Source organism: Labrus mixtus, chromosome 3 (genome assembly GCF_963584025.1).
Source record: "Labrus mixtus chromosome 3, fLabMix1.1, whole genome shotgun sequence".
NCBI classification, from domain to species: Eukaryota; Metazoa; Chordata; class Actinopteri; order Labriformes; family Labridae; genus Labrus; species Labrus mixtus.
In genome coordinates this window covers 33,709,228-33,735,317 of record NC_083614.1, presented here as the reverse complement: position 1 = coordinate 33,735,317, position 26,090 = coordinate 33,709,228, and the positions used below count along the sequence as shown (strand labels likewise).

At 41.8% G+C, this 26,090-nt stretch overlaps 3 protein-coding genes across 3 annotated transcripts in view; 2 read left to right on the top strand and 1 right to left on the bottom strand.

The window, feature by feature from the left end:
• Window positions 1–236: 236 nt before the first annotated feature.
• On the bottom strand, window positions 237–14,073 carry cyldl (cylindromatosis (turban tumor syndrome), like). The gene is made up of 15 exons (XM_061034651.1): window positions 13,760–14,073; window positions 11,115–11,578; window positions 10,549–10,827; window positions 8,662–8,740; window positions 8,381–8,571; window positions 7,892–8,042; window positions 7,205–7,346; window positions 5,567–5,677; window positions 5,384–5,475; window positions 4,862–4,925; window positions 4,616–4,748; window positions 3,400–3,508; window positions 3,180–3,298; window positions 1,443–1,662; window positions 237–1,365 (listed from the first exon to the last, which is right to left on the bottom strand). The coding sequence occupies exons 2-15, from the start codon at window positions 11,541–11,543 to the stop codon at window positions 1,181–1,183; spliced, it is 2,304 nt and encodes a 767-aa protein (XP_060890634.1). The 5' UTR covers window positions 11,544–11,578; window positions 13,760–14,073; the 3' UTR covers window positions 237–1,180.
• Window positions 14,074–14,299: 226 nt separating this feature from the next.
• LOC132971883 (serine-rich adhesin for platelets-like) lies at window positions 14,300–24,275 on the top strand. Its single transcript, XM_061034652.1, has 3 exons — window positions 14,300–14,416; window positions 22,365–23,902; window positions 24,164–24,275. Exons 1-2 carry the CDS (start codon window positions 14,371–14,373, stop codon window positions 23,882–23,884), a joined length of 1,566 nt encoding a protein of 521 aa, XP_060890635.1. The 5' UTR covers window positions 14,300–14,370; the 3' UTR covers window positions 23,885–23,902; window positions 24,164–24,275.
• The window catches only part of zc3h3 (zinc finger CCCH-type containing 3), a 63,956-nt gene continuing 62,003 nt past the window's right edge, over window positions 24,138–26,090 (top strand). The window contains exon 1 of the mRNA XM_061034653.1: window positions 24,138–24,293. The gene's annotated coding sequence lies outside the window, so the exon portion shown is untranslated. The remainder of the gene's footprint in view (window positions 24,294–26,090) is intronic.

Below are 26,090 nucleotides of genomic sequence, written 5' to 3'. Positions count from 1 at the left end.
GATTAAACAGTAAACAGGTGTATCTTTAGCTTTAATAAACACCTAGCAAAACATGCCTGCCTAACGTCCAGAGGCTCACTGTTCCATAATGATGTTTCATAGTTGATTAAAAACATGTTATGCAAAAAAGGACTTGGATATGTTTTGGTATTTATTGATTATTTTAATCAATATATTCACTGTATAGTACATCAACACTTGTAGAAACGACCCAACAGTAAATTAAAAAAGGCTAGGACCATGTAGCTCTTCATTTTCCCACTTTGCAATTCCTTATACTGTTATCCCAAACAACATATCAGAGAGCATCCAAGAGAAGCAGCAACATTTTTACAACAAAAACATAAAAGTCTGGACAAAATTTGTCTGGACAAAATTTGTCTGGACAAAAAGAAACCGATTCCAGTCACCATCCTGAACAATCAGATGAACTAGTCATACAGCGGTGAGACACATTATTAATTATAGAGCAAACTTTTAACATCTTATTTACAACAGGATCCTTTGATGGCAATAATCAAAACAGGCCACTCTTAAATCTTTTACATTCTGTCTTCTTTTAAAAAAATCAATCATTCATACAATAAACATTAAGGCCACGTGTCCACCTAGCGCTGGCTGCCCGCTCTGGAGCGCTTGCTCAGACAGTAGGAAAAGAGCGCCAGTGATATCAACAGTGCCTTTCTGAAAAGTTGAAAGATTTTCAACTTGAGCGCTAGGAGCGGCTGCACAAAAAAGACAGGGCGCTTTTTTCTCAAGGCGGCCGCTTTCTACTCATTGAAAACTATTTATTTTTAAACGCTTCTACAGATAATTATCAAACAGCAGCAGCAGCAACAGGAAACAGTAAACTACAGATTAATTATAGTACCCTGCAACATGTCGTCCATCTTTGCAAACACATGCCGATGCATGTCAGTGATTGTCATCTTTGTTTGAATAGTGCAAAATCATTGAGTCAGTTTTGTGCTTTTTTCTTCATATAACATTTCAGAGAGAAAGTCTGTACAAATGACTGAAGCCTGATACTGTCCCGGCACCAAGTTTAACATGTTTTAAATGTTCATGTGTGCACATGAACACTTCCACACATTTAGAACAGATTAGCAAACCAAAGAAAATGATCAGAGCAGCAGAAGCAGAAATAGAAGCGTATGAAGTAAGGTCCTCCTGAGTCCCCTCAGCGATAAAGACACATGCTGGTGCTCTCATACAGGTACATGTAGGCATCACAAAACAGACGTTTGGCCACACCTTTCATGTCTCGAGGCACCTGAGTGGCCAGCTCGGCGGGAGACATTTCCAGGTACATGGCGACCTCGGGGCAGGCCTGAACCTCTGGGATGTTGTAGCCGTCTCTCTCTCCTGAACACAAAGCAGCTGATGAGCCAAAGAGCACGTGTAGAAAAACAAAGAATGTAGTGAGACGATGCAGGACTCACCTTCTCGGTCCGCCATGCTGTCGAAGAAGATCCAGTCTTGGCTGTTTGGTCCGTGTTTGATGAAGGACACGTAGTGGCTCGTCTCGATGCAGAGCACAGCGAACAGCTGCATTTTGTCTCTGGTCAGAGCTTGAGGTTGAGGTGTGCCGCGGCTAATGTAACTCTTTGGGATTTCCAAATCAGCTGGTTTATGGGACTGGCGCTGAGGATGAGCATGCACCTGGAGAGATAAAAACACACAAAGTTAGGAACACTTTCAGCTGTTCAATATTTTACTTCAACATTTTATTTACTGCAATGAAACCTCATGATCAGACAAATGAAGGAAATAAAGTGAATCATCCCATATTCTCCTGGTGTTCACCTTTCATGTTGTCAGTCTGTGAAACCTATGGAGGAGCTTTTTCATGATTTGTAGCTCAGAAAAGTCCTTATGAATCTGATACTGGCGTCAGTAAAAACCCTCATGTCAGCCTCTGACTGAAACTTTTCATTTCAGCTGCTGTCTCTTTTGCTACAGCTCTAACGGCTCCTTACACCGTTTAAACTAGAGAAGGGAATTTATTTTAGAGGCGTTTATTTGGATCTTATCTTGAACTCATGACAACACACAATAAATCCAGAATGCTCTGGCTGAAATAAAAGGATGCTGTTAAGACTGTGGTCGTAATCAGAGGTGGGAGGTAGGTATTAAACGTATGTTTCTTTTGGATACAGACGGTTTCAAATATAAACATTTCTAGAGAATTGTAGGTGGACTGTCCCTGAAATCCTTCTGGCAGGCGGGGGTCTCCTGAGGCATGACTTAAAAACAACGACATGGAAGTAGCGGACGAAGCAACAGAGTCCTCTATACGACCCTATAATGAGAATATATGTTTTTATATCAATGCTACGTGTAGTTGAAGAGAATCTCAATGAGAACTAAAGAGTGGAGAAGAACATACTGGAGAACAGGAAACATCATGCAGCAGGTTCATTAGAGCACGGACATCACGGTGTGTGCTTATAGCCGGTGGTCGTGTACTGATCGATAAATGTTTTTTTTTTTAAAGATTTATTTTTGGGCTTTTTGTGCCTTTAATGGAGAGATAGGACAGTGGATAGAGTTGGTAATCAGGGAGAGAGAGTGGGGAACGACATGCAGGAAGGAAGCCACAGGTCGGATGTGAACCTGGGCCGCCCGCTTGAGACGACAGCCTCCATTCATGGGGCGCGCGCACTAACCACTGCACCACCAGCGCCCCAAGGACTTTTGTGTGAAAGCACAGACAGCTTTCCCCTTTAATCATAGCCAGAGCTGACCTACAGAGACAGAGACTCAAATGTTCGACAAAGATACAAGTGGCATCTAAATCTCTGGAAGTCTGACACTGTGCCCCAGTTCAAGACCTGGCTAACTGACCTCACCTGTGTACTGCACATGGAGAAAATCCCGTATGGCATGATGGGCAATCTTTCCATACTTTTCAGCATCTGGCAGCCATTTTTTTGATTATCTTGCCCGACTGGACAGAGTTCCCAGACAGTAACTGATTTTACTGCTCACCACTTACCTCTTTTTAAAACGTTTGTCTTAAGAAATATTGTGCTAGTGATGCAATGTAGCATAATGTCCTGCAATGTAAGCCCTGTTTTGTTTTTTGTTTGTTTTTCTGTATGACTTTATATTCTGGAAAACTTTCTGAAAATCTTAATAAAAATATGGTTTAAAAAACAAAGAGATACAAGTGGCACCTGATGAGAACATGTGCTGCAGAAGATTTTGAATCCTGTCCGGCTGAAAACAGGATCTTCAAAACAGTCCTTGCACTCTTTCTGCGCCAAGTTTCCACACAGCATGCACTGCTGAGGACCTGAAAAACACACACACACACACACACACACACGTTGCATTCAGTGTGTCCAATTTCATGTTTGTGTGTGTGTGTGTGTGTGTGTGTGCGCTCGATGTTACCTTCAGAGAGGAGGTCGGTGACGTCCAGCTCCAGAGAGGGAACGATTTTGTCAAACATTTTGAATTTCTTCCCGAAGCGAGGCATCTGGAGGATGAGGCAGGATGGAGCCTGAAATGATGAGAAATAAAAACTCAATGAAATGAAAAGATCTCATCACAGCGTTTGGACAGAATACAGGAGGGAGAAACTCAATAAAGCAGCTGAGACGATCTGCTGAAAAACTTCAGCAACAGCGCCATCTACTGGACGATCAGGGGAAAGCATCAGATGAATACATCTCCTGACAACCAACATGCAAGAAACAAGCGTCTCATTAGTAACAGATCGACATAAATCAAGAAGGTTAAGAAGAATTATCGGGCATTACATTTACAAATATCAATCTAAGTGACACATTGTGAATCTAAAAAGGTTCAATCAATCAATCAATCAAACTTTATTTATACAGCACCTTTCAGACAAATTAAATTGCAGTTCAAAGTGCTTTACAAGAGTGCAGAAAAGTTATTGATGATTGATGAAAAAGTAGTTTATAAAATCATTGAGAGACTAATGCACACCAATAAGAATTAAAAAAATATAAAAATGAAAAAATAAAATCCGACACATAAAAGCAATAAGATATTAAAATGAATACATAGGAGAAGAATATTGAAAATATGTTGGTATTGAAAGACAATAGTGCACTTAGTAAATAAAATGGAAACATTTCATATCTACAGTTGCATATTTAACAAAAAGCTAAAAATATGTTTTTATTTAATTCTTGTTCAAAAACCTCAAAAGACTGCGAGCTCTGCGATTGGATAGTCTGAGAGCCGCAATGCATTGTGGGGCGGTTCAGTATGACAAGTGTGCTCCTGTTTCATACGTCAGGTTTACACCCAGGCATTTCTCACATTCACAAAATTGCACTGGGACCGTACTAAATACTCGATGGATGTCAGATTTAGTTTGAAAAGTAAGAAAGTATCGACTCTGACTCACAGCCACACTTTTGAGTTATTTTAGAGGTCACCAACGAGCGTGTGTTTGGACTTTGGGAGGAAGCCCGGAGAGAACCAACGCATGCACTGGGAGAACATGCAAACTCAGACGAGGACTCAAACCAGGAACCCCGTCGCTGTGAGGTGACACCGCTAACCACTGCTCCACCATGCAGCCCAATGCAAAGACATTATTACAGTGCAACAAAAATAAACGATGTGATCTCACCTCTGCCAGCTTGAGTCCTGCGCTGTGGAAAGAATGCTCCAGAAGCTGCTGGACGGTGGGCAGCACCAGGCTGTGCTTCTGGTCCAAGAAGATCTGATAGCAGTAGCTCTCCTGCACTTTACTCCCGGCTGAGCTGCGACGGGGAGAAAATGTAAAAACAGGTTTTCACTTTTATTCAGAGGTTCAAAGTGTTCATGCTTTGTACTGAAAAAACAAATGGGTGGAGCTGTGATGATGTCACTGTACAGTTTGAGCAGAGGATCCAGAGCCAGGATGTGGTGCATGATGACGGTGAGAAACTCCTCTGGATCTGAAAGACAACAATCACATCACCATGAGGCTTTTTAAAGGTTCTGATTGGCTGCAGTAGATTGATTGTCCCTGACAGGCTCACATTGTTGTCCTGAATATTGAGAAGATGATAAATCATCTTAGATAAATGTTGATATTAAGGCTCAGAGAAAGGTAAGAGGAAGGTGCACATTCCACTCGCATCTGCACAAATTTGGAGTCAAACACTCGACCTCTGCAACGTGAACCATTAGCTGCCGTTGTTTAAAAGGATTGTCAAGAAGGACTGTTGCATGGATTAGGCTGTTCATCAGGTCCACATTGTGCCCCGTGCTTGTTGCACATGCATGAGCCAAACAATCCACTGGATATATGAAGCCATGTACTAGATTATTTCCCAAATGATGTCCTGTTAGTCGTTTGGCCTCTAAATGTATGTAAAAAAAAAAGAAAAAGAAAAACAGAATTGAAACGGACCCTTCTCATCAGTGGTGAAGGAATGACTGTAGCCGTGTTTCTGCAGCTGTTGCCTCAGCTTCATGACGTGCCGCCCCTCCACAAAGCCTTTCCTGTAAGATGATACACACAGCATGGAGCACAGAGTGTTTGTCCTCTATTAAATCACCAAGAATACAAAATAATGAAAGTAAGAGCACACACCTGCGGAGGGGGTTCACGATGTCGTAGAGCAGAGTGTTCTGGATCGGGGCGTCTCGAGGTTTTGTTGATATGAACAGCATGGAGTCCAGCACGGAGGAGCAGGAGAACAAGCTGAACACACGGGGCGAGAGAAACACACACGTTAGATTAAAAAGCTTAAAGTTAGGACGGGGCTCTGGTCACAATGTTTGAGAAATAAATCAACACAGGTCTGAAACTAGCTTGTGAATGCTAATCGAGCGCAGTAAAGTATACTGTGCAGGTGAAGGAAACTCCAGCGTGGTGATCCAGGGCGGCTCAACAACGCGCTATTCTCGCACCACCTCTTTTTTTAAAATGTATTTAGCAAATTTGTTTGTATGTCACAAGATACATTTGTCTTGTGTGTGTTGCTGATTGTGACAGCGTTGTTGATGAGAAAATAAGTAAAATTAGTAAAAGTCGATCAAGATATTCCAAAGTTTATCTGAGATTTTCCAGAAACATATCAAACCAGACCCAGTTCTTGCAATGTTTGGGGTTGGAACTCTTTGTCAAACAACCAGAAGAATGTGATGTGCTTTGTGACGCTGTTAGCAAGAAGAATAATTCTGCTGAACTGGAAACAAAAAAATCCTCCAGTTTATCAAGCTTTAATGAATGATGTAATGAAGCATTTGCAGTTAGAAAAAATAAAATTTACCCTGAGAGGAAAGATAAATATGTTTCACTCAATATGGCAGCCATTTATAGACTACTATAATAAAAACAACCCCATGAAAAAATAACAATTTAGTAAAATCCAGAGCACTAGACATCCTCCAAGTTGTATTATTATTACTATTTAAATCTCTTTTTTTTATATCTTATTATTATTTTGGTATTTTATTTGTTTTTACTTGTGTTTTTTATATCTTATCTTTTTATTTATTTATTATCATTTAGTTTTTTTGTTTTGGTTTGAGGTATGAATAAACATGTCTCAGATTTTATTTAATCTGTATTTGAAAAAAAAAAAAATCCCAATGAAGAGAAGTTTAAAAAAATGAAAAAATAAATAGTAAAAGTCACAATCGAAATAATTGTGCAGGTCAGATACTATCTGTGAGGTGAGAGCTCATGTTGGATGTTTCCTCGTTTCAAACTGATCTTTTTTGGTGCCGGTTTTACTAACTGCATCATCTAAATCAGCTGGTTCTCTGTTTTCATTTGGCTTCATTTGGTTCCTGAAGAGAAGAAGTTACATCTGGTTTAGGTACCAGGGCAGCTGCTTTGTTTCTGAACATTAGTTGGGGGGGAGGTGACTTCAGGTGCGGTTATGTCGGTTGCCTCTGGTCTCTGTGATTGGCTGGTTTAAACAGCGATAATTGATTTTAGCGGTAACAGTGACAGCCTTCCTGAGCATGGAGACCGTTTTCTGATCTCTCAGTTCATTCAGGTTCACCTTTTTTAGTCCTTAAGTTTATCTGTGCTGTTTCTCTTTTACTATCTGAAGCGTCTGTTTGTATGAAATGTGCGGAATAAATAAATTAGAGTTCACTTCATCATCCTACATCTGTCTGAAAAAAAGGAAATAGTTCCAAAAAATTATTTGATTTGAACAATCCTCAACAATATCACGGAGTTCATGTGGTTTTGTCTTGTCATGGTGATCCCGACCTGAAGAGGGCAGCATCCATGTAGCAGGAGTTGCAGTGGCCTTGGATCCCCTTCATCCGTCCAATCAGAATCTGGTTCACCTGCTCCGTGCTGACAGGAGGAACGGTCTCCAGATTCTCTGTGTCGGGCTCCATCTCTGTGTCTGAAGTAACACACACACAGAAATCATGATGTTAAACTCCTTCTCTAGTTAATGTTTGGTCATGCTCAACCTGTCAGAGTGTTTTCTTCTTTGTGTCGTCAGTTTGTGCACAAAGACAGCTTCATAAATAAACATGAGAACACACACACAGAAGAACCTGAGGGGTCTGCACCGAGCTCGGACCTCGACCCATCAGGAGGATTACGTTGCATAACGCAGACTTTAAATAACGGCCTGAGTGTGTCCAAATATGGAATTTACTTTAGATTGTCGTGGTGTCTGCAGGATTTCACTTTTCTGAAACAATATACTGAAACAATGTGTAAACATGACCGAGGTTAAAACAAACACTTCTCTTTAAATTGAACTGAAATCAAAACAGAAACAACACTTTGTACAGACAGTCACTCTGCTTTCTCCACAAGGGGGCGCTAAGTCACCGACTCAGTTTGGATTCTCAAACATGACAAACAACATAACTGTGAACAATGAGCTACTCTTAACTAAATACAGAAATGAGTTGACGCAGTAGTTCTTGTCCTCACCTGCGGCTTTTGCCGTCTGCATCGCCGATGGGATCTGAAAGCGCGAGTCAGGACGGCAGGAGCTGAGCTTCACAAACAGAGCTCTCTTGGGGGGACACTCAAAGAAACGCACACTTTTGAAGGTGCCATTGCTCGTTCCTTTGTCTTCCTCCTGGAGATCAGGGTTACACATTCAAAAGGTATTTTTTTATTTTTTTATTTAAATTGTACTGTGTGTACTGTGTTTTTCTGCAATCTTTGCTCTTTGCTGCTGTAACAATGTAAATTTCCCCACTGTGGGATAAATAAAGGATTATCTTATCTAATCTTAAATAAAGGGAACAATAGGTTATAAAGCAGTTATCAGAAGTGGATCAGAACCACTATACACAATCAAATATCTCAGGAAATGAAGCTTTCACATATAAGATGATGTGTTCCTATAATGGTCATATGATGAATGTATACACGTCTTTAATCTGCACAGTAACACGCCCCTGTAAATATTACCAGCTCTAGTCCAGCCATGGTTTCCGGTCGACCAGGAAGACCAGTAAGAGTACCGATCCAGCGGATGATTCCATATAAATTCCCTGAAGTCACAGACACCTCGACCAGAGAGTTCAAGCTCAGATCCTCAGTGTACAGATCCTCAGTGTGTGCTTCCACTGCGGTCGTATCGACGTCCATGCTCTCTACCTCTACAAGAAGGAAAACACAAGAGGGTTAGAGTTTATAACATGTGAGTCTTCAAGGCTTCAAGGCTTCATGATGCAAAGAAACGCTGGAACCTGCAGGGACCTCCCCCTTCGCTACATTCAGCAGAGGAACTTCGATCTCGCCCCCTCGCTTTCCACTCTGATCTGTGTCCTGAAAACAACAACAAAGATCACAGATGAGTTGGAGACCGACAACTGAGTGCTGAAGACAGTGACACATTGTGAATCTAAAGGTTCAATCAATCAATCAATCAATCAAACTTTATTTATTTATACAGCACCTTTCAGACAAATTAAATTGCAGTTCAAAGTGCTTTACAAGAGTGCAGAAAAGTTATTGACGAAAAAGTAGTTTATAAAATCACTGAGAGACTAATGCACACCAATAAGAGTTAAAAAATATAAAAATGAAAAAATAAAATCCGACACATAAAAGCAATAAGATATTAAAATTAATACACAGGAGAAGAATATTTAAAATCGTAGTAGGATAAAAAAAGACAATACAATCATGTTAAGATTTGAATTTATATAAAAGCCAGACTGAATAAATGAGATTTAAGACTGAGTTTAAAAATCTCAAATATTCTCGGTTGAAGGGTAAACAAAATCCGTCCATTCATTATCTAAACCGCTTTTCCTGTTCCGGGGGGGGGGGGGGGGGGGGGGGGGGGGCTGGAGTTGATATAGCTGGAGTTGAAAAAACTGATTTCTTTCAAGAGGACCCAGTTTGTAGATATGCTTCTTCAATGATATAGCACACTTTTACAATTGTTTTTAAATTATTCCGCGGACCCCCAAGCTATGGTTCGCAGACCTCTGGGGGTCCTGGGACCACACTTTGAGAATCACTGCTTTAAGGCGTGTTGTCTGTGAGTGAGTGTTTACTGCTGTCCCACAGTCTCATCATGGTGTGTGTGAGGTGTCTGATGCACTTCATGATAGTGATGATGAGGATGGTTTTAATGCTGATGAGAACTCTCCAGAACAGCTGATGTCAATGACGATATATTAACTTTAATTATTTAAAAAGGTGCTCTGCCTCTGTGCGCGGTGTTGTTGACTCTGGACAGCTCTCTCTCTCTCTGTCTCTCTCTCTCTCTGTCTCTGTCTCTCTCTCTGTCTCTCTCTCTCTCTCTCTCTGTCTCTCTCTCTCTGTCTCTGTCTCTGTCTCTCTCTCTGTCTCTCTCTCTCTGTCTCTCTCTCTCTCTCTCTCTTTCTCTCTCTCTCTCTCTGTCTCTGTCTCTCTCTCTGTCTCTCTCTCTGTCTCTCTCTCTCTCTCTGTCTCTGTCTCTCTCTCTGTCTCTCTCTCTCTCTGTCTCTGTCTCTCTCTCTCTCTCTCTCTCTCCCTCTCTCTCTCTCTCTCTGTCTCTCTCTCTGTCTCTCTCTCTCTCTGTCTCTCTCTCTGTCTCTCTCTCTGTCTCTCTCTCTCTCTCTCTCTGTCTCTCTCTCTCTGTCTCTGTCTCTCTCTCTGTCTCTCTCTCTGTCTCTCTCTCTCTGTCTCTCTCTCTCTCTCTCTCTTTCTCTCTCTCTCTCTCTGTCTCTGTCTCTCTCTCTGTCTCTCTCTCTGTCTCTCTCTCTCTCTCTCTCTCTGTCTCTCTCTCTCTCTCTGTCTCTGTCTCTCTCTCTGTCTCTGTCTCTCTTTCTCTCTCTCTCTCTCTCCCTCTCTCTCTCTGTCTCTGTCTCTCTCTCTGTCTCTCTCTCTGTCTCTCTCTCTCTGTCTCTGTCTCTCTCTCTCTCTCTGTCTCTCTCTCTCTCTCTCGCTCTCTCTCTCTCTCTCTCTCTCTCTGTCTCTCTCTCTCTCTCTCGCTCTCTCTCTCTCTCTCTCGCTCTCTCTCTCTCTCTCTCTCTCTCTGTCTCTCTCTCTCTCTCTCGCTCTCTCTCTCTCTCTCTCGCTCTCTCTGTCTCTCTCTCTCTCTCTCCTCCATGTGACACACACAGTATAATAACATGAGTTACCGTGGAGATCCGGACCAGGAATTCGCCTCCTTTTTCTTGCACGTTCACCACCATCCCATGAAAAAGTTTGTCATCGATGAAGTAAGTGACTCGATCCCCTGGGGCGAGCTCCTCCATCTCTGGCGGAGGGTCAGACTGACGGACGGACGGTGACAAGGAGTCGGGAACGACAGGCCTGACTCTGGAGAAGGGCGCGAAAACACCACAATCTTTGGGGCAGGAGAAGAGCTTTTTATACTCAAACTTTCCATCAGTTTTCCCCTTCCCCTTGTCTGCCCCCTGTGGAGGAGAGAAGCACAGCAGCACCCTCCAATTAACATCACCCTCACTCTGAGACTTTTTTTTAGAGTTGAAAAATAACAAGAAACCAACTGAAACCAATCTTTCTATTATTATTGAAGTTGTTGCTATTCTGCTTTATTTCCTTGTTAATTGTTTAGCACCAATACACCAAGTCAAATTCCTTGTATGTGTAAATGTACTTGGCAATAAACCCTGATTCTGATTCTGATTCTGATTATCTCTGTATTATCTCTGTATTGTGAATGCATCAGCTTGTGTCCTACCTGCAGTTCAATGCCAAAGAAGGTTCCTGATAAGGGGGGATATGTTGTCAGTTTTCCAATGTAGCGGATGATGCCTCTGAGCTCCTCTCCTCCTTCTTCCACGGTCACTGCTGTGTCCTCAGTGAGTTCCAGTGCTGTGTGGAGAGTTTTTTCATCCTTCCACCACTTTAGCCTCTCTGCGTCCTCAGGCAGGGCCAGCAGCAGCGCAAGCTCCTGTTCACTCAGCTGCTCCAGGCAGCTCAACTCGATTTCATAATCCACTGATGAATATGAACCCAAAGGGATGACAGGGAACTTTGAGGGGGGAGGTTTTTTTTTGGTTGTTGATTTATGTTTGTATACACTCATGTAGCAAATGCAGCCAGCATTGATGTGTTTTGGGTTTTCAGGTTGTCTTGTTAAGATGAAGTACACGTTGTCTGACGTCATGTTGCCCAGGACGGGAGATGAAGTATATCAGAATACTGTACAGAAGCAGAACACAACAAGGTTATTGTCCTTAACAAAAACTCATTTACATTAACTGAAATAAAATAAAAAGAGGCTTTACTCCAGAAACAAACAATGACTAACTGATACTGTGTTCTGTGTATTGTTGTCAATGTAATATGACAGAGAGAGTTGAAGTTCTCGAAATCGGTTTTGGTATCCAGACCGGTCTCGAGACCACTTTTTGAAGGTCTCAGTCTCGTCGCGGATTCAAAAGCATTTTTACTCGGTCTTAAATGATTAGGAGGGCTGGCTCTGTGCTGGGGACTGCTGTGGAGCCCCTGGAGGTGGTGATGGGGAGAAGGATTATGGACAATAACATGCATCCCTTACACAATCTTGTGTGTGAACAAAAGAGTGTTTTTAGTGGGAGGCTACGGCAGTTAGGCTGCAAAAAGGACAGATTTAAAAATACTTTTTTACCTCCTGCTATTGCACTTTATAACGACTCTCCTTTAAGTACGGACAGAAGACATTTCAACTTTTCAACTTTAGCCTGAGCTGCATATATCATATATCAAACTGTATATTTGCACACTTGACTGTTTTTTTATAATAATTCTTTATTTATCTATCATACTATGCACTGGCAGAGCTAGTATTTTGTACTGTTGTCTATGAGTAACAGCTAATAATGAACATGGACCATCCATACCACTTCTTTATCCTGGCTATGTATTGTGGGCTCATGTTTTCTGTATGTGTGTGATATGTTTATATGTGTTGTGTGTTTGTATGTATATATGTGTTGTGTTTGTTTATATGTGTTGTGTGTGTGTTTATATGTGTTGTGTTGTGTGTTGTGTTGTGTGTTGTGTTGTGTGTTTGTATGTATATATGTGTTGTGTGTGTGTTTATATGTGTTGTGTTGTGTTGTGTGTTTGTATATATGTGTTGTGTGTTGTGTTGTGTGTTGTGTTGTGTGTTGTGTGTTTGTATATATGTGTTGTGTTGTGTGTTGTTCTGTGTTGTGTTGTGTTGTGTGTTGTGTTTGTATATATGTGTTGTGTTGTGTGTTGTTGTGTGTTGTGTTGTGTTGTGTGTTGTGTTTGTATATATGTGTTGTGTTGTGTTGTTGTGTGTTGTGTTGTGTGTTGTGTTGTGTTGTGTTGTGTGTTGTGTTGTGTGTTTGTATATATGTGTTGTGTTGTGTTGTGTGTTGTTGTGTTGTGTTGTGTGTTGTGTGTTGTTGTGTGTTGTGTTGTGTGTGTTGTGTTGTGTTGTGTTGTGTTGTGTTGTGTTGTGTTGTGTTGTGTGTTTGTATATATGTGTTGTGTTGTGTTGTGTTGTGTTGTGTGTTGTGTTGTGTTGTGTGTTGTGTTGTGTGTTGTGTGTTGTGTGTTGTTGTGTGTTGTTGTGTTGTGTGTTGTGTTGTGTTGTGTGTTGTGTGTTGTTGTGTGTTGTGTTGTGTGTGTTGTGTTGTGTTGTGTTGTGTTGTGTGTTTGTATATATGTGTTGTGTTGTGTTGTGTGTTGTGTTGTGTTGTGTTGTGTTGTGTTGTGTTGTGTTGTGTGTTGTGTGTTGTGTTGTGTTGTGTTGTGTGTTGTGTTGTGTTGTGTGTTTGTATGCTGGCTGCTGGAACACCTACATTTCCCTGCTGGGATGAATACAGTATATCTTATCTTAAAATACACAACTTTGTGTTTTTTCTCATGCAGGAATCACCTTTTTTATCATCTTTAAAGATCAATTCATTTAATGTTTTATATCATGAAGTTGGTTTATTTTCACGTAATTTTTCATGTACATGCTGACGTCATGCTGATAATGAAAGTGTCTGTGTGGCATTTGGCTTAGAACTGAAAACTATAACATCGAGATATAGCTATAAAATATAGAGATATGATTTATGGTCCATATGGCCAAACCCAAATCCTCCTCATATCATTCAGGCTTACTTTAAATACTTTGTGTTTTTATTACACTATACTTTTTCTCTCCCCCCCCCCCCAGACAACATAAGAACGTTATAAAATAAAAAACGTAACTTTGTAATATTGGTACACAAACACAGTAAAACAGGTGTTATGACCATAGAAATGAACGATTAATCACTACGTTAGAGATTTACGTCAACGCCACAGCTGGAACCATTCTGACTGTTTTCTTCACTTTCTAACACATTTGTGACACAGTTAAGAGTTAGTAAACGTTACCTTCACTTGTTGGGAAACTTTTGAAGCTTTCTTCGTCTGTTTCTGTCAGATGTTCGATCAAGCTGCTTTAAACTTTCACTTCCTCTTTCATTTCATCTCAGAGCGACGTCACCGACATTAAACTAAAAACACCATGAGGGTAAAACACACCGTGTGTTATTAAACCCAGAGAACTACTTCTTCTGAGGATGTTATTCTTTTTGTTTTAGTCAGACGTCATTAATCCTACGAAGGATTATTCTGGAACTGTTGTTTTCAAATCACTTGACAGCTAGCAGCAAGTCTACTGGAGCCGGGGCTGAAAGATCCCTCAGTACGGTCTCACAGGCGACATTACTAAAGGCTCTTTCTACACTTTAACTTTCTCACTTAACCTGAGTTGTATATACATAAAGATGAATTAATGTATTTCCTTAATGTCTGATGATATAGTAAGGTAATTTTATGATTTATTGCATCAGATATTTTACATATTGGTCACTTACAGAAGCCTGGAAGACATTACAGAGGTAGTCAGTGATACGACTGTTTTGATTGGACCTTCAAAGTACGTCATCAGCAATGGCCTCTTTCTCGTCCATATTTGATGACGGAACGGTTCAGTTATAAACATGGAGGAGAGAGAAGCGCTGAAGAGACAAATTGAACTTCTACAAAGTAAGTCGTCCTTGTTAAATGTCGACATGTTCTTTTGTTTGAAGCGGAGTAGAAACAGTTTGTCCTGTTCCGTCTTATAATCCGAGAAAGTCCGTTTTTTCTTTGATATTTTTAAATACGGCCGTTAACCGTTAGCTTTTACCTTTAACTCAATTTAACGTTACACCAAACAGACTCTGGTTCCGTTTGTCTCTTATAAGATATTCATTATGGAGAGACTTTAGTGACACAAAAATCTGTTAATTTACATTTCAAGTGTTTCATAGTAAGTCGTTGTTAATGCTGTCAACAGGTTACACGACGTGTTACACAGGTAACTACGTGTTACACATGTAACTACGGGTTAGACAGGTAACTACGGGTTACACATGTAACTACGTGTTACACAGGTAACTACGTGTTACACATGTAACTACGTGAACTATGTGTTACACAGGTAACTACGTGTTACACATGTAACTACGTGAACTACGTGTTCCACAGGTAACTACGTGTTACACATGTAACTACGTGAACTATGTGTTACACAGGTAACTACGTGTTACACATGTAACTACGTGAACTATGTGTTCCACAGGTAACTACGGGTTACACATGTAACTACGTGAACTATGTGTTACACAGGTAACTACGTGTTACACATGTAACTACGTGTTACACAGGTAACTACGTGTTACACAGGTAACTACGGGTTACACATGTAACTACGGGTTACACGTGTAACTACGTGTTACACAGGTAACTACGGGTTACACATGTAACTACGTGTTACACAGGTAACTACGTGTTACACAGGTAACTACGTGATACACATGTAACTACGTGAACTATGTGTTACACAGGTAACTACGTGTTACACAGGTAACTCATGTTACACAGGTAACTACGGGTTACACAGGTAACTATGTGAACTATGTGTTACATAGTAATGTAACACGTGTACATGTAACACGTAGTTACCTGTGTAACACATAGTTCACATAGTTACCTGTGTAACCCGTAGTTACCTGTGTAACACGAGTTACCTGTCACTACGTGAACTACGTGTTACACAGGTAACTACGTGTTACACATGTAACTATGTGAACTATGTGTTACACAGGTAACTACGGGTTACACATGTAACTATGTGAACTACGTGTTACACAGGTAACTACGGGTTACACATGTAACTATGTGAACTACGTGTTACACAGGTAACTACGGGTTACACATGTAACTATGTGAACTATGTGTTACACAGGTAACTACGTGTTACACATGTAACTATGTGAACTATGTGTTACACAGGTAACTACGGGTTACACATGTAACTATGTGAACTATGTGTTACACAGGTAACTACGGGTTACACATGTAACTACGTGTTACACAGGTAACTACGGGTTACACAGGTAACTAGTGTTACACATGTAACTACGTGTTACACAGGTAACTACGGGTTACACATGTAACTACGGGTTACACATGTAACTACGTGAACTATGTGTGACTATGTGTTACACGGGTAACTACGGGTTACACAGGTAACTACGTGTTACACAGGTAACTACGTGATGCACATGTAACTACGTGAATTATGTGTTACACAGGTAACTACGTGTTACACAGGTAACTCATGTTACACAGGTAACTACGTGTTACACAGGTAACTATGTGAACTATGTGTTACACAGGTAACTCGTGTTACACAGGTAACTACGGGTTACACAGGTAACTATGTGAACTATGTGTTACACAGGTAACTCGTGTTACACAGGTAACTACGTGTTACACAGGTAACTATGTGAACTATGTGTTACACAGGTAACTACGTGTTACACATGTAACTATGTGAACTATGTGTTACACAGGTAACTACGGGTTACACAGGTAACTACGGGTTACACAGGTAACTACGGGTTACACATGTAACTACGTGTTACACAGGTAACTACGGGTTACACAGGTAACTAGTGTTACACATGTAACTACGTGTTACACAGGTAACTACGGGTTACACATGTAACTACGTGTTACACATGTAACTACGTGAACTATGTGTTACACAGGTAACTACGGGTTACACAGGTAACTCGTGTTACACAGGTAACTACGGGTTACACAGGTAACTATGTGAACTATGTGTTACATAGTAATGTAACACGTGTACATGTAACACATAGTTACCTGTGTAACACATAGTTCACGTAGTTACAGGTAACTCGTGTTACACAGGTAACTACGTGTTACACATGTCACTACGTGAACTATGTGTTACACAGGTAACTACGTGTTACACATGTAACTATGTGAACTATGTGTTACACAGGTAACTACGGGTTACACATGTAACTACGTGTTACACAGGTAACTACGGGTTACACATGTAACTACGTGTTACACAGGTAACTACGGGTTACACAGGTAACTAGTGTTACACATGTAACTACGTGTTACACAGGTAACTACGGGTTACACATGTAACTACGTGAATTATGTGTTACACAGGTAACTACGTGTTACACAGGTAACTCGTGTTACACAGGTAACTACGTGTTACACAGGTAACTATGTGAACTATGTGTTACACAGGTAACTCGTGTTACACAGGTAACTACGGGTTACACAGGTAACTATGTGAACTATGTGTTACACAGGTAACTACGGGTTACACAGGTAACTACGTGAACTATGTGTTACACAGGTAACTACGTGTTACACATGTAACTATGTGAACTATGTGTTACACAGGTAACTACGGGTTACACAGGTAACTACGTGTTACACAGGTAACTACGGGTTACACAGGTAACTAGTGTTACACATGTAACTACGTGTTACACAGGTAACTACGGGTTACACATGTAACTACGTGTTACACATGTAACTACGTGAACTATGTGTTACACAGGTAACTACGTGTTACACAGGTAAATCGTGTTACACAGGTAACTACGTGTTACACAGGTAACTATGTGAACTATGTGTTACACAGGTAACTCGTGTTACACAGGTAACTACGGGTTACACAGGTAACTATGTGAACTATGTGTTACACAGGTAACTACAGGTTACACAGGTAACTATGTGAACTATGTGTTACACAGGTAACTCGTGTTACACAGGTAACTACGGGTTACACAGGTAACTATGTGAACTATGTGTTACACAGGTAACTACGGGTTACACAGGTAACTACGGGTTACACAGGTAACTACGTGTTACGCAGGTAACTACGTGTTACGCAGGTAACTACGTGTTACGCAGGTAACTACGTGTTACGCAGGTAACTACGGGTTACGCAGGTAACTACGGGTTACACAGGTAACTACGGGTTACACAGGAAACTATGTGAACTATGTGTTACACAGGTAACTACGTGTTACACAGGTAACTACGTGTTACACAGGTAACTCGTGTTACACAGGTAACTACGGGTTACACAGGTAACTATGTGAACTATGTCTTACACAGGTAACTACGTGTTACACAGAAAACTACGTGAACTATGTGTTACACAGGTAACTACGTGTTACACAGGAAACTACGTGAACTATGTGTTACACAGGTAACTACGTGTTACACAGGAAACTACGTGAACTATGTGTTACACAGGTAACTACGTGTTACACATGTAACTACGTGAACTATGTGTTACACAGGTAATTACGTGTTACACATGTAACTACGTGTTACACAGGTAACTATGTGAACTATGTCTTACACAGGTAACTACGTGTTACACAGAAAACTACGTGAACTATGTGTTACACAGGTAACTACGTGTTACACAGGAAACTACGTGAACTATGTGTTACACAGGTAACTACGTGTTACACAGGAAACTACGTGAACTATGTGTTACACATGTAACTACGTGTTACACATGTAACTACGTGAACTATGTGTTACACAGGTAATTACGTGTTACACATGTAACTACGTGTTACACATGTAACTACGTGTTACACATGTAATTACGTGTTACACATGTAACTACGTGTTACACAGGTAACTACGTGTTACACAGGTAACTCGTGTTACACAGGTAACTACGGGTTACACAGGTAACTACATGTTACACATGTAACTACGTTTTACACATGTAACTACGTGAACTATGTGTTACACAGGTAACTACGTGTTACGCAGGTAACTACGTGTTACACAGGTAACTACGTGTTACACAGGTAACTACGTGTTACACAGGTAACTACGGGTTACACATGTAACTACGTGTTACACATGTAACTACGTGTTACACAGGTAACTACGGGTTACACATGTAACTACGTGTTACACAGGTAACTACGGGTTACACAGGTAACTACGGGTTACACAGGTAACTACGGGTTACACAGGTAACTATGGGTTACCCTCCTGTCGGTTGTCATGACAACATAACTGTAGTGCTAAATGTTAAAATGGCATAACTGCAATGCTTCGACATCCAGAGCAACAATTTAGAGTCAACAAGTCTCAGAAAAGGTCTCAGAGACCCTCACCCACACATTCATCATCTCCAGACTGGACTCCTGCAACAGTCTGCTCTACGGTTCATCATCCAATACACTTTAGTACACCCAGAACTCTGCTGCTCATCTACTCACACACTCCTGCAACAGTCTGCTCTAAGTCAAAGTCAACTTTATTGTCAATTTCAAAATATGCCAGACATGCAGTGGAATCGAAATTGCGTTTGTCTCCGTCCCACGGTGCAATACAACCAAAATAAGATAAAATAAAATAAGGTAAAATAATATAAAATAAGATAAATAAAATAAGATAAAATAAAATAAGGTAAAATAAGATAAATAAGATAAAATAAGGTAAAATAGATAAAATAAGATAAATAAAATAAGGTATGATAAAATAAAATAAGGTAAGATAAGATAAAATAAAATAAGGTAAAATAAGATAAATAATATTTACAGTAATACATTCTAAATAGTGCAAAAGGTACAAAACAAAATGGTAAATAAAATAAAATTTAAAGAAAAAGGAAACTTGAACTGTGCAATATGTGCAATGTGCAATAAACGGAGTGTACTTTTGAATACACTGTTCATCATCCAATACACTCAACTTCAATACATCCAGAACTCCGCTGCTCGTCTCCCGCACCAGAGACCACATCACCCCCGTCCTCCATAACCTCCACTGGGTCCCCATCCCGCAGCGTATCATCTTCAAACTCCTCATCATCACCTATAAAGCCCTCCACAACCTGTCTCCCCCTACCTGTCTGACCTCCTCCACCAGCACACTCCCACCCGCACTCTCAGGTCTGCAGATGCAAACCTCCTGTGCTCCCTCCCCTGCAGGACACACACTATCGGTCCTGGGGGGACGGGGCCTTCTCCACTGCTGGGGGGCACGTTCACTGAGTCATCTGCTTTACAGAAGACAAAAAAAATAAACAAACTGTCATTGTTAAAAACAACAACGAACGGGAGGGGCCGGTAGCCTGGTGGATAGTGCGCATGTCCTACGTACAGAGGCTGATCTCCTCCAAGCGGGCATCCCGGGTTCAAATCCAACCTGTGGCTCTTTTCCTGCATGTTTTTTTGACAAAAAACAATTTCTGGCTCTATCCACTGTCCTATCTCTAAATAAAGGCATAAAAAGCCCCCCCAGAAAACATTTGAATGAACAACAACATACAAACAGATTCAGAAAGCACAAAGAAAAAGTGTCAAACTGTCTGTAAACACATTTATAAAAGAACCCTGCACCATCCTATATAACACATGCACACATGCACCTGTTCCTACTAGATACAGAGGAGCGTACTCCAACCGTACACCATAAGACAAAACAGTCATAGACAGGAGAGAAAAGCAATGTTTTAAGACCACTCTAAACATAGACAGACCTCAGGTCAGCAGGCAGTTTGTTCCAGAGAACGGCACCATAGTGACTTAATGCACCTCACCGACAAATATTACATTTAAAGAAATAATAAAGGCCAGAAAATATTTAATTTCTTTTACAATTTTTCAATTTCCTGATTTGATGAAATGATCGAATCTGTGACTTAAATTTGTTACTGATTAAACAGAACATAATGCCTTCTCAATTAAATGTACTGTAACAGATGTGTATGGGACACAAAAACACAATTTTTACGTGTTACACATGTAACTACGTGAACTATGTGTTACACAGGTAACTACGTGAACTATGTGTTACACAGGTAACTACGTGTTACACAGGTAACTATGTGTTACACAGGTAACTACGTGTTACACAGGTAACTCGTGTTACACAGGTAACTACGGGTTACACAGGTAACTACGTGTTACACAGGTAACTACGTGTTACACAGGTAACTATGTGTTACACAGGTAACTACGTGTTACACAGGTAACTACGGGTTACACAGGTAACTACGTGTTACACAGGTAACTACGGGTTACACAGGTAACTACGGGTTACACATGTAACTACGTGTTACACAGGTAACTACGGGTTACACATGTAACTACGTGTTACACAGGTAACTACGGGTTACACATGTAACTACGGGTTACACAGGTAACTATGGGTTACACAGGTAACTACGGGTTACACATGTAACTACGTGTTACACAGGTAACTACGGGTTACACATGTAACTACGTGTTACACAGGTAACTACGGGTTACACATGTAACTACGGGTTACACAGGTAACTATGGGTTACACAGGTAACTCGTGTTACACAGGTAACTACGGGTTACACAGGTAACTACGTGTTACACAGGTAACTACGTGTTACACAGGTAACTATGTGTTACACAGGTAACTACGTGTTACACAGGTAACTACGGGTTACACAGGTAACTACGGGTTACACAGGTAACTACGGGTTACACATGTAACTACGTGTTACACAGGTAACTACGGGTTACACATGTAACTACGGGTTACACAGGTAACTATGGGTTACCCTCCTGTCGGTTGTCATGACAACATAACTGTAGTGCTAAATGTTAAAATGGCATAACTGCAATGCTTCGACATCCAGAGCAACAATTTAGAGTCAACAAGTCTCAGAAAAGGTCTCAGAGACCCTCACCCACACATTCATCATCTCCAGACTGGACTCCTGCAACAGTCTGCTCTACGGTTCATCATCCAATACACTTTAGTACACCCAGAACTCTGCTGCTCATCTACTCACACACTCCTGCAACAGTCTGCTCTAAGTCAAAGTCAACTTTATTGTCAATTTCAAAATATTTCTTTGTGCTTTCTGAATCTGAATCTGTTTCTGAATCTGTTTTCTGAATCTGTTTGTATGTTGTTGTTCATTCAAATGTTTTCTGGGGGGGCTTTTTATGCCTTTATTTAGAGATAGGACAGTGGATAGAGCCAGAAATTGTTTTTTGTCAAAAAAACATGCAGGAAAAGAGCCACAGGTTGGATTTGAACCCGGGATGCCCGCTTGGAGGAGATCAGCCTCTGTACGTAGGACATGCGCACTATCCACCAGGCTACCGGCCCCTCCCGTTCGTTGTTGTTTTTAACAATGACAGTTTGTTTATTTTGGCCGGTAAAAAATATGTTTGGCCAGTGAATTTTTTCGTCTACTTGCCACCTCGGCCGGTGAGTCAAAAAGTTAATTTCGGACCCTGCGTGCCATACCATTAGTCCTTTGTAGAGCAGTCGTAATAGTTTGACTTCAATGTGAACTGTTACCACTCTGGTCACAGCGTTTGGGTTGAGTTGGAGTTTGTTTACTGCATTTTTAGGAAGTCCAATCTGCTGGAATGCATGAATTCTTAATGTGATGAATGCATGTCGTCTTGATGTTGGAACATGCATTGTATCTATCTTATCTTATTTTGAAATGTAGACATGTACTCTATTTGTTGCTATTCATAAGTTTACTTAATCACTTGCTGCACAGATTGGCTTCTTTGTTTTTTCTATTTTCTGTAAGTGAATGTACAACTGAGTATATATATTTTTTAATTTCCAGATCTCATCAATACACATAAGAGTGTCCACGGTGACGCGCCGAATGCAAGAGTTGAGCAGAGGCACCCAGAAGCTTCAACGTTATCCAGAGGCAGAGGTCACAGCTCGTCTGTCATCCATCCTCAGAGCTCCAGAGGGAGGGGAGTGTACGATCCTCAGAGCTCCAGAGGGAGGGGAGTGTATGATCCTCAGAGCTTTAGAGGGAGGGGAGTGTACGATCCTCAGAGCCGTGGAAGTTGGAGGAAGACCTACTCGCTGAGAAACAAAACCCCTCAGACGTCTGTTGGACCTCCCTCAGCTTCTACCTCCTCTTCTGGTCATCAGTCCGTCTCCACCAGTGCAGCTAACAGCACTTCACTGCCCAGCCACAGCCGAGGAGAGGAAAGCGATGCTGCCAAAGTGACTGTTTTGTCATCAACGGTCTCTCAGCACAGGAGAGAGGGACACGTTGAGAGCAGTGCAGGGAGTAGTGGAGTTACAACAGAGAAGAAAAACACATTTACTCAAAGCAAAGCAGCCGGGTCAGAGCACGACGATGGAGAAGGAGGTTCAGGCTCAACAGACCCCCAGCATCAAACACTTCTCCAGCAGGGGCCTGAACAGAGACGTATAGGTCTGCCAGAGAAGAAAGTCAGTGTTTCTGCAGAGGTGCCATCTTCCCCCAAAGCCAAGACCTCCGCCGATTTGAATAGCAGCCCCCTAAAGCCTTCCCTATCAAAGAAAACCAGCACTGAGTCAAAACATTCTAATACCACAAAAAATCCAGCCAATCTCCCCACTGGTCATACTGGTCTACCTCTCTCTGCCCCGTCTCAAATACCAAAACAGCTGGCAGTGAAACCTGCAGCACACTCCAGCCACAGCCAAGTGAGTGCTTCTTATTTAAAAAAGTCAAAGTTCACTTGGGTTAAGAATCGAAACGTGGAGGGAGCAGAGGCTAAACAAGCTAGCTCTGTTTCTTCACCAGCAGCCAAAGCTGTGACCGTCGCCCCGACGTCGACCTCAAAAGTCGGGGTTGCTGTTGGAAGCTCCCCCTTACTCCCAACTGGTAAAAGAACCCCCAACAAGAAGCTACCTCGAAAGCTAAGCCCAGTCACTGTAGCCCCAAAGACCTCCAAGTACAGATGGGTCTCCTCCTCTGCGGGATCACAAACTAAAATATATAGAAAGTCAACTCCTCCCAAAGCTCTGGAGAAGAGAGAGGCCGCCAAGAAAGTCAGAACACCCTCCGCTCCTTCCGCTAAGTTCAAAAAGGGGACCGCAGGTTCCCCGTCCGGCTCCTCGCCGAGCAGCCGGTACTGCTGGAAGGCGGGAGGTCAGAGTTCTTTTGCGGCAGTGCAAGGAGGCACATCAGTGGTCCGTCGTAAATCTGCGTTCCACTGGACGTCGGACAAAAGCTGCAAAAGCATAAAAGGAGGGCTTGTTTCTCCTCCCTCCCAGCGTACCTCCTTCACACCGTCCCCCGGTGGGTTCAAGCTCCGCAGCAGGATGAAGATCATCAGGAAGTCTGCCACAAGGTAAGACATGGAAACATGATCTGTATTTATTTTAATATACATTTATATTGCTTAGATTTGATACTATTCTGAGTGTATTTTGTGTGACGTCTTTTGGCCAGAAGGTGGCAGCAAAGTATGTCAGACTGTTGTTTATGTAGGCATGAATTAAATAGGGATTTATCAGTATCACTTGCTTAATCATAGCATCTGGTGTATCAGTGATATAAAACTTTGGCCCCCTGTTCTTTGACCGTACAGTAGCGGAGGGTCCGAGAAAGGCTACAGCCCGTCAGCATCAAAGATCTCCCCCCGGAGCAGGATCTACAGCTCAGCCCGGTCTCCCACAGGAGTGAGGAGGACTCCCTCCAGAGAGCTCGTGTCTTTCGGTCGACACAAGTTGAGGCGGCTGTCCCCAACCTTATCAAGGACAAGTAAGAAACACACGTGAAATATGTTGCTAAGCATTGCTCAGTTTTTCTTCCAGAGCGTTTTAATCCTCACTATTTTTTAAAGTATTGCATTGCAGTTGGTTCTGCAAATGTGGAACGTCACTGCAAGTGTGATTTAAAAAAGGGAATTTTTCAAAAATGAAATTCAAGGCTTAAAAAATTCAAAACCTCAGATTTTTCATTTAATTTTATTTGGGAATTATGTTTCAATATTCTGTTTTCCTTTTATGGGACAATAGTTCATACCACCAGTAGCACACTCAAAAGCATTATTTTCTTCACACCGCATACTCAAAACCTGCATTTAATCGGTTTGTATTTTGGGAAATGGGACAAAGATATTTGAGTAAGTAAGTGTGTCTGATGCTTCGTCTCTGACAGCGGTTGTTCCAGTTATGTCCACTAGAGGGCAGCAGCTCCCACCCATGTAGTGCGTGTAGGCCTTTGTGTTGCATGCTGTCAGTGGAGAGGCTTTACAGGCACACTATAAGAGGAGAAGGGGAGGGGGGGGGGGGTTAATTGATTGCCCAATTCAGCCGTGATGGCGAACAAGTGCCGATAGCGGGTAATTTGCAGGGGTGGAGGCAGGCAGCGCCACTCGCTATCAAGCCCTGGCACTGCTCTCCCTCCAGTAGATAAAAAGGAGCTAATGCATAATTATCCTTTTGCAAATTGGATTGTTTTAACGAACTGTAGAATATAGGCCTAACCTGATGGAAAGCAATCATTGTTTTTACAGCCGCCTTCTCCCTCCTCCTCCCTCCTTCCCTTTCCTCTTGCCCCTCCAACCCTTCGGTCATTCTGCGTGTACCCTACACGCCTCATGCCCAATCTCGCTGTAATCTCCCCTACTCAATGGAGTCAGAAGACATTAGAAAAGCCATCACTATTAACATTAGGCTTTATTCGTCCCCATGGTTCTGTGTCTATCAGTCTGCTTCTCTTTTTTTTTTTTCTGATTCTTTAACTTCACGCGTCCTTTTCTCATCCTTCCTACATCCTATCACCTTCTTTCTTCTCCTCATCATCATTTCTCCACATGTCATTTAGAGAAACCTGAATGTGGATTCAGAATCAGAGACACAGGGACAGGTGGGGCAGGGGTGGAGGGTGGAGGAAAGATGGAGTGAGGAGAGCTGCATGTAGCCGTCTGTGCCTCTGATAAGAGCTGCTAATAAAGAGCAAATTGAATTACTAATGATGGGAAGCAGAGTCCCTATAGATGAGCCCGTTAAAAAGCAAACCTTATGACCACTCACACATGCATGATAATACACTCACAAACCATGTGTCTTCATTTCGCCTGGCTGCAGCCTCTCCTCTGGGTGTGAGGGGGGGCGGAGGGGGGCTCCGTTATCTGTGCTTTAATTTAAAGAGGGCATACACCTAAGTAAGCAGTTAAGGCTGTAATGAATCGAGAGGTGTGTGTGTATATGTATCTATATGTGTGTATCTCAGAGACAGCCATGTAGCCCAGATAATCTAATAAAGCAGATAAATGTCAGGACCGGACAGACCACGGGGAGAGGAGTGCTGAGCCGAGCTCCTTCCAGCCCCCCTGTGACAGGCCTGTAGAAGCCTTGTGTAGGTCTCTATCTCACTTTGGGTCTTATTTTCTCTCTCCCTCTCCATCTCTCATCCAGCATCACTCAGACTCTTCCCTCTCTCTGACGCTGTCCCCGCTGCTCCACTAATATGCCTCCTGACTTTTTTTTTTTTTAAGCCCAGTACTGTGTATCACTTTGCAGACTTCAGCCATTTTTCTGTATAATCTTATTC